This window comes from Cystoisospora suis (assembly GCF_002600585.1).
Source record: "Cystoisospora suis strain Wien I chromosome Unknown contig_4482, whole genome shotgun sequence".
Lineage (NCBI taxonomy): Eukaryota > Apicomplexa > Conoidasida > Eucoccidiorida > Sarcocystidae > Cystoisospora > Cystoisospora suis.
Window position 1 is genome coordinate 1 of NW_027157274.1, and position 8,943 is coordinate 8,943.

General features: G+C 52.4%; 3 protein-coding genes across 3 annotated transcripts; all 3 read right to left on the reverse strand.

Annotated features, from left to right (window-relative positions):
- Positions 1–2,461: 2,461 nt before the first annotated feature.
- On the reverse strand, positions 2,462–3,602 carry CSUI_008137 (uncharacterized protein). The gene is made up of 2 exons (XM_068068275.1): positions 3,575–3,602; positions 2,462–3,196 (listed from the first exon to the last, which is right to left on the reverse strand). The coding sequence occupies exon 2, from the start codon at positions 3,041–3,043 to the stop codon at positions 2,876–2,878; it is 168 nt and encodes a 55-aa protein (XP_067919747.1). The 5' UTR covers positions 3,044–3,196; positions 3,575–3,602; the 3' UTR covers positions 2,462–2,875.
- Positions 3,603–4,741: 1,139 nt separating this feature from the next.
- On the reverse strand, positions 4,742–6,595 carry CSUI_008138 (uncharacterized protein; the record flags this gene model as incomplete). Its single annotated transcript, XM_068068276.1, has 3 exons — positions 4,742–4,909; positions 5,551–5,637; positions 6,205–6,595. A coding segment is annotated over one exon (126 nt), but the record flags the coding sequence as incomplete, so codon positions are not given.
- A 1,563-nt stretch (positions 6,596–8,158) lies between these two features.
- Positions 8,159–8,692, reverse strand: CSUI_008139 (uncharacterized protein). The gene has a single exon (XM_068068277.1). The coding sequence runs from the start codon at positions 8,457–8,459 to the stop codon at positions 8,298–8,300; it is 162 nt and encodes a 53-aa protein (XP_067919749.1). The 5' UTR covers positions 8,460–8,692; the 3' UTR covers positions 8,159–8,297.
- Between the last annotated feature and the right edge of the window lie 251 nt (positions 8,693–8,943).

Here is an 8,943-nt window from a genome sequence, read left to right on the forward strand (position 1 = left end):
GCACCTCCGTCCCTCCGGCGGTGACTTGTTCGCCTAAGGATGTGCTTCCGAATGGCCTCCCGGCACCGGCCCAATCAATGGCGTGCCATCAGGAAAGTATGCCGTCCAAGTAGTAGCGGACAAGGACTGGGCCAAGGGTACATCCTAAGCTCCAGCATGATCATACCCGGTGAAGTGCTGAAGTTCCCAGCACCCGAGCATCTCAAGAAAGGGGCCCCAAGCGGACCACTGTCTGGGAGCTATGCCGAAGGGCTTGTAATGAGAATAGGAGGCTGAAGAAGGTACTCTCTGAGACGGAACGCTACACAGGCTGCGGCTAGCCAGGAAATGAGTGTCAACCCTGCCATGATTGCCAGCAGGGCTTGTAGGGAAATCTCGATCATCAGCCGAGTAGAGCTAGCTCCAGTCTCCCAAACGCGAGCCAGCTCCTCCTGCAGCGTGATGGTTGTGACGGTACTGGAGACAAGCCATAAGATCTGGAGCGCGCCCATGCACACCGACGTGAGTGCGAAGATGCCGCTTTGGCGTGAATCTGTAGAGCACACGAGCCAATCGCACCTGCAGTTCTCCGGATCCCTCCGGCGTGGCGGTGTTGAGTGCCTTCTCGGCGGTCAGAAGTACTACCGTGCAAGCTTCGTGTTGCAGCAACGTACACTAGAGAGGGGACAGGTGTCCCTGCTTTCGCTCTGCCGGATTTCCTGGCACACCTGATCTTGCAGGACGGCGAAAAGAGACCGGAGAACCCCGGGCACGTCGTTGAACTAGCTAAGCTTCTGCATACGAGGGTACGACCAACTCGCGTCCTTAATGAGCGTCCCGCCAGCCCGAAGGCTGTAACCAAACCTCTCCTGGATCGGGAACCAGCCCTAAGTATATAGGATCCCGGGATGTTTGTTGTCTTACCCTTGTAAAACGCAGCCTGTCTCGCGAAGAATACTGCGATCGCTGCCGCCACAAGCTGGAGCGCAGCAAAGGCGTAAGAAGTGTTAGTTTGAGCTCCCACGATAGATATGGCAGCGCAGCCACCAGTTAGGCAGACTGAGACGACAGCCACGAGTAGGGTCAGGCGAGCTCGTCTGGTTAAGATATCGTCTTTCTGTTCGGTCTCGCCTACACTTGTTTCCGGTTCGTCGGAGACGCCGTGTCCTTCCGGAGACTCCGGTGAGGACGGATTCGCTGGCGTTACACCCGTCCTAGAAAGTGGTGGTAAGGTCGATGACCCAGCAGTTCTTGGCATTGTGGGCGTTCTACCCGGAATGGAGTCCCCGGCTGAGTGCCCTCTGAAGGAGGTGATAGCCGTCGACGAAGAAGGGACCCGAGCAGCCCCGTGCACCATGCCACGGAGTTTGGTTGCGGTGAACCTGTCGGAGAAGGAGGCGACTAACGACACAAACTCCTATGGCCCTCCGCACTCGTAGCTACCCTTGCCTACGTGTAGTAACAGTTCGCTACACGAATTCGAGTATGGCTGTCCTCGTCAAGACGATGGTGCATTGTGTTGTCTGGCGAGGCGGCTCCAGTAAAACACCTGTGTACAGCATATGGCGCCAGCTCATTTTCGAAAAAGAACTTGACGGCCAAGTCGCGTCTTGTGTCGTACACACCTCTCTTTGTTTGTCTCTGATCTACCTTCGGCATCCGCCCGTCGACGCCGCCGGCAGCAGCGGGGCCCCCTCCTGACCAACAGCCCTCAGGAGAAAAGCCCCGCGCATGAGTTATTTCGCCCTGCGACATTGTACTGAAGACGCAGGTGACCGTAGCGGCAAGGCGGAGTCTGATTCGCAGCACCACCTGAGTATCTTAGGCCCAGCTTGGACACGAGCCTGACCGTGAGGGCGGCGCTCAAGATTCAACAAAGTTAGCGCACGTAAGTGACCCCTGGTCTGCAGCCATCATCTTCCACTCTACTCCAGCACCGGAATTTACCCGACAGAAAATTGCGGTGAGTCTATGCTGGCTGGTGGAGACGTTACTTCCTTCCCTGCTGAACCAGCAGCTGGACCACGTGCAGGTGAAATAGACCAGCTTCTTCAAAGCTACCCCGGGTTCTGATGTGCCGCCTGTCATTCTTCAACTGTGTGTCATCCTGGCTGTCTGTTGTTTAGTTCAGTTGACGGAGAGGTGGGTAGCAGCCGTACTTTCCCGGCTTGCAGAACGGGGGCAACGCCACATCAAGGGAACGCGCTGGAGAGTGACAGCTGGTGCGGCGGTGGACACGCGTGATCTCGTGTATACGGAGTGAAGCTGCATGGCAAAGAGGCAAACCGGAGCTGCGTCTGATTTTCTGTCTCCTCCAAACTATGGATTTTCTTTGCGATTTTCTGTCTCCTCCCAACTATCGATTCTCTTTGCCCTCGTGACCTTGGCGTTCCTCGGTTGCACCAGGATGCATGCCGGACTAGTTCGGGCCCGGTGCCTGGCTATGACGCCAACGGTCTCTTGTCCCGGAAGCTTGCTGAATCTTGATCTCTGTGGTCTGTGCAGCGGCTAGCACCGAGGCACTTAGCTTGGGAGTAATATTCCAGCTCGTTTTCAGAGTACAAGTACTCCGCCGGCATACACGACACAACTGAATAAGTATCAGTGTACTTGGAGGACCAAACAAATTTTTCCAAAGACCTCGGGATCGGTGCCCAGCGCTGCAGGACACAAGGTCCCTCTCATCGTGAGTCTGGCTTCTGTCGCAGCCGTTTCCCAATCCGACCAGGCGAGCTGGGTCTTAACCGGGGATGCGAGCTTGTATTAGACCGTGTCGTTGTCCATCACAGAATACTCGCTGCCTAGGCAGCGTTCTTCGGTAGAAACCGGCTGGCGAGCTAAGCTGGCGGCGTTGGGCTCCGCTCGATATTGCAGCGACTCCGAGCTCGTCGGAGGCTCAAGATCTGGGTTTTGATGCTTTCCCTCTGCGTACAACTGTCAATGCTCCGCACAGTACAGTATTCTTCCGAGTGTCTTGATGCGCAAGCGGTTTAACATTCCGGTCCCAGTCGCTGAGCCACACTGGTGTATGATGGAGCTTCGCCGGTGGGGACAGCTGCTGCATTGTGCCACTGTGTATGAGAACTACCGCGGGTAGTAGCAGGTCTGTGTATTCCGGCGGTGCCACATGCCAACACCAGACGTTGACAAGCGAGTTCGGAAAGAACACGTCCAAGCACGCGGGACGAAGGGCGCGCGCGACTTGTGCTTGCTCATCCTGAGGTGCAAGGCCGAGAGGGCACCAAGAAGAGTACAACGAGTTCTAGTTCCTGCCCTAGGGTCAGACATGGCGGCCCCGTCTCGCGAGCGGAAGACAAGGGTTCTTGAGACGCCTGTCTCCATGCTACGGTGACAAAGCCCGTGTACCGTACCACGCTGGAAAAGATCTCGGTGGAGTATACGGGAAAAACGCTACACGGAAGAGGAGCAGCTTGCTTCTTACAGAGAACAACAAAATGTCTGCTTCTCCATGGGGCGCTTACTGATTCAGCTAGTGTCTCGGTAAGGTGCAAGCTATCCACCCACCCGTGTACACGAATTGTCGGATCGCAGGTAGTCCTTAGTTCGTACGACCATGAAACGAAGAAATACTTACAGATGTAGCGGGAGAGGAGGAAGCGCCCTGCAAGCTTGTCGTGTCCTATACCCTTGCGGTGAAGGACGGGATGGAGCAGCGTGCGCGAACCCTTCTGTCCACGAAGCGACGAGTTTTCGCGTCGTCTCCTACTCTCTCAGTCCTTGTATGGACGTTTCCATCTGCTCCTCCAAACAAGCAGGACAAACGTAGACTCACCCATATTTTCGCCCCTGATGGCTATGAACTGCCACTGCGGTAATTGAGTGCTATGGCCCTTTCTCGTTCCTCACTGACACAAACACCTGGACACACGAATAGGCATTCAGTGAATGAATACATCTGCATAGCTCTCCGTGGAAGTACATGGTAAGGCCGCAGTGTCTCCGGGTTTTCTACTTAAAACCCTCCAGCTACCTGTACAGACATACCTACTGTTTGCCTCAAGAAGTTCGGACTTTCAGATTTCGTTTCTTCACTGGAAGCGCCTGCGGTGTCGAGAAGAGATGAGGCGCATCTCGTGTGACACGTCCAGGAAGAAACGTTCCCGGATTCAGGCGTCGCGGCACGGAGGGCAGTGGTACTGCAACGAACAGAGCAGCCATGACAGGACGGGAACAGTGCGGAGAGTTTTTTCGAGTTTCCGAGCAACTTATAAACTAAGGATAGCAAGCACGACGGGCGAATGAAGGTCTGTGGTACGGGAGTTCTGATGCTGAGAAGCGAGCCTAACTCAATTGAGTGAGGACGAAGAAGGGGCCTACAAAAGTTGAATAGTATCTCCAAGCTATGATGTCACTGAGACCCGCTACTTTTGCTTGCTGGCTGGCGCCCCAGTGCCGCTAAGTTGCGGGGTGACTCCCGGTGCCTCGCCTCGCCGGTGCCTACTAACGTGCCGGTCCTATTTCTACGAACGTTGCCATTTTCCAGTACCTTCGAACCAGCAGCATACCTTGACGGGTAACCAGAGACAACGTCACCTAAAGGAGTATAAGCTCAATCCTCCACAACGAAGAAGGTGGGGCGCTACTCCCTTCCCTAGTGAGAGGCGTCACTCTTTTCTTTCAAGGTCTCTGCTAAAACTGCGTTCTCGATCACCTCGTCTAACGACTTTGGACGGAACATGCCTACTAACCTCGACGACAGGGGAATCAGATTAGCGATGAATACTTCCACCTTTTCTTCTTCCGAGAGGTGTGGGCACTCGGATGATACCCGCTGGAACTCCAAGACGCATTCCAACACACTTCCGTTTTGTCGTACTGACTCAACTTTTTGCGTCGGTCAAGTTTGCTGTATGAACGTACTTCACGAGAGTTGCTTTCAGTCCCTCCCAATCATAAGGACGGGATCTGTCTGGTAAGGAAAAGTTATAGCAATCAATGAAATCTGAACGGAAATGTAGCAGTGCAGTATCCGGTTTGTCTGCCTCCGGTGTGTCTGTTAGGCGTAGAAAATTTTCCGTTTGCGCGATCCACGATGTATGGCGAGTTTCGTCCAATAACGGAGCGGATCGCGCGCTCTTGTTCTTGTTTCTATACTCACTATTACTACTACTGCTATAAGTACTACTATCACTATTACTATTCCTACTCCTGACACTATTACTATTACTACTCCTATCACTATCACTATTACTACTATCACTAGTACTATCAGTACCATCACTACTGCTATTAACACTACAGCTACTCTCACTACAACTACTATCAGCCCACTACTGTTACGACTATCACTGCTACTACTACTACTATTCCTACTAATTCCATTACTACTATCGTACTACAAGTACTATCATTGCTACTAGTACTACTGCTATTTCTACTGCTGTCGCTACTACTATCACTACTAGTACCCCCCGCCCCCGGGGTAATGGAACGGTTTCAACGTAGAACTGGGAGAGAGGACTGCGGGTGGCTGCCGTTTTGTTGCCCCCTAGGCGGGGTCCGATGGATCTTTCTGATGACGTCTTTGTGTGAAGCTGTTCGGGTACTCACCTGGGGGGCCCGTGAGCCGCTGCAGAAATCTTGATGATTATCGGTGATCACCAGCTGGTATTACGTGCTTGAAATGCCGTTTCCATGCTGTAGGGAAAGCAGAGGAGACGAAAGCTTATCACTGCTATACTCAAGGAAATAAAAATAAGAAAGCAAAAGCGTTGGTGTGTCTGCGAAACTCTCAACTGAACGAGTAAGGAGATTGTACTTTCAGCGTTATTTCTGCGGGGCCACCCGTTCGCCCTCTCGCGCGGAAGGACTGGTGCCTCGAAAAGAATGAAACATCCCTCGTGAGAATTCTTATTTCTAACATTTATAGAAGGAGCAAGAAACGTCGAGGCTGGAAAATGAAGAAAACAACAACAGTCTGGTTCTATGAATAGGTTTGAAGATATGGCAATATACTGCTTTAAGATCGAAAACTGCGGGGTGGTGAAGAGAAATAAAACTCGAATTGAAATGTGGAGTTCTGAGGCTACATTCCCCCTCGCTCTCTCCTCTTCTCTTTGTCGGGGGGGGGAAAAGTTTGCTCAACATATGGCGTACGAACTAGAAGAAGGGATGAAAGAAAGGTGTGGGAGTGATTCTTATTCTCGTTGTTAGCCAGTAAGCGGCAAACCAAAGAAAACCCTGTACGGTGAGACTAGTGCTTACTCGGAGAAAAGAAGATGACGAAAAGGCGGAAAAAAGAACGAGAGAAACCTGAATGAAGGATGATGGATAAGACAAAGACGAAGCCCAAGGAAAAGAAGAAGCTAGTAGTATTGGTCGAGTGAGAGGAAGAAAGATGAAGGGGATGGACAAGAGAACATGAAGGGAGAGAGGAGGTGTATGCTGGGAAGTAGGGAAAAGAAGGAGAAGCAGAACTCTTCCTGTTAATGAGCTAACGCTGTCGTCCGGATGATAGGGAAGGCCGGCTCAGGCAGAAACGGAAGAAGAGAGAAAACAAAGAGGGAGAGGAGGAGGGACTCCCTCGTTTATTCTCTCTGATTCTTCTTCGGTCTGATCCTCTCTATGATTTTCTCTGATCCCTTCTAGTTCTCCCTGATCCTCTATCCGATTTTCTTTGATCCTCTCTCCGGTTCTCTGGCTTTCTTTCTGATCTTGGCCGATCGTTCCTATCAGTGTCCAGCGACCCCCTCCCTCTTCTATTGTCTCCGTTTGATGTCCCTCACAAGGAAATTACTTTTGGCCATCTGTGTCAGCTATTTATCTGGCCGAAGCGATCTTACTTCAGGCGCCCACCTGCCTCCCCGAATTCTGCCTGAGATTGATAATAAGAAATCCAGAAGCGGAGGCGTCGTCGTGCTGGTGTTTGAAATGGAATAATCTCACGCAGGGACGGCTGCGCGTCCTGCCTCTCATTCTCCTCCTCGCTCTCCTTTCGGATCTTGTGTTCAAATTCCTCTCTCTACTTTTGGATGAACAGAGACGGAGGCGCACCTCTGAGTTTTTCTCTCGACGCCCACCCCTGTGTCTAAGTGATGCATACGTATGTGTGTGCGTATCTCTTCTGTGACGATCTCTTGCAATCATCTCGGGCGCGGAGCATAGGCTTGTTGTTGATTCCTTCCGCCGCTTCACTCAGGCGTGTGCTGACGAGCTTTCTCTCGCCGCGAGTGCTTACAGCCTTTCCTTTTTATACCCGATTTTTTACAGTCAGGAACAGATCATCAACATCTCTCCACTACAGCTCATATACATCCTTTATCAGAGAACAGATGCACAGATGACGATCGTAACGAAAACCTGCACCTACACGAGTATTGTTACTCCGGGCACGGGCCCTTTTCCGTGTCGACGTCGACGTATGTGCTCCGATACCTACTCATTTACCATGAGTCTTTCTCTTTGAATAATCTACATGTATACATGCGTATGTATTATCCGTCCCTCCTCCTTCCGCCCACTATCTTCGTCAACCTGCGGTTTTCTCTTTTGAGAGATGCGCAACTATGTATTATGCCATACCGACTCAGCGAACAGAGCCGCGGACGTTCGGGCCGCGACGATGGATCCGGGGTTCGGCAAATGCAGAACTCAGAGACGGCATCGGACGTTCCCCTTCCGACCGTGTGGTCCGCCGCCAGTGCTCACGTTAGGAGACACTCATGAAGCGAGAGAAGAGATGAAGAAAGACAGGAGTAACAGCACGCGAGAGAGAAGAACCAGAGCAAGGTGGCTGTGTGGTCACAACAACAGAAAGAAACCCTGAGCACTCGTTACCAGGTCGTGTCTGGAATGTTCAGCGCATCTGAACTTGGGGGCAGCCATCACCTTCTTGACTCGCAGCGCGGAGATCACAGTTGCCAATGAATGTAGACTACACCTCATGTTGCCGGCTTGCGAAGAAGATCCTTCTTATCCCGAGCACTCCCGTTCTAAGAAGGTAGAACAGCCGAGGACGAACACCACTAAACCCAGCCGCACTACTATCCTCCGCTCGCGAGTCGGTTCGCACAGAAATCACCTTCAGTTCTTGGAAGATTCCATGGCACTCGTAAGACTCTCCAACGTCCGTCTGTATATACACCTCTTGCCCTACGGTTCTATTCGGGAGACTGCATTCTCCGGCCGTGCATTGTAACGGTGTATGTGGACACTAAAACCAGCGTTTGTGAGTGTAGTCCCAAAGCATGACGCCACATACAGCAGGCACTTTCAGAACCGATCCACTAGACTCCTTGTCTTCGCCCTCCAGGCAAACCTGCAGCGTTTCAGGAGAACTGATGATTCTTCTCCGGTTCTCACTTGTCACATGAGAAAACCCCGCTCGGCAATGTCGCCCTCAAGAGTTCTAGCACGAAGTTTTTTCTTTTGCATGTTAGACCCGTCGGCCTGCAACGCCTGGGTTCCCAGCAGGGCGGCTTAGAAAGAATAACTTTGTGGCTTGCTGACTTTCGGAACATTGTGTAGCCTGCTTGGATCTGAGAAGGATACGAGGGGGAAAACAACGTGTGACTGGGCAAGTATCCCCGTCCCCCGGAGCACCAGGGAGGGGGGGAGCCAGTACTGGACCCCTGAGGAGTAACTGGTCAACTGCGCTAGCGTGTCAATGTCGAGCAAAGCGAGGTGAACTTTCCCATACTAAGCCACCCGTACCGTAAGTAGACACACCACACGAAAGGGGAGGCTTGGGCCGCCTCCATAATTACCACCATCCCCACTTTATTTGGGAAGGCGCACGGAGAGAAAAAGCTTTCGGCGAGTCTTTGGTGCCTTCCTCTCAAGCTGGCAGGAAAAATTTCTCTTACGCCATAAGGGGCGTTGGTTCTCCGCGGCAAGTCATACTAAATCAGAGTTGTTATAATGATCCGCCAGCGCCGGCTGCTCTAAAGCCGTGCGGCCCCCTGTCGTGCCCCGCGATGCCGGCTGACCGACGGGGAGTGCGGC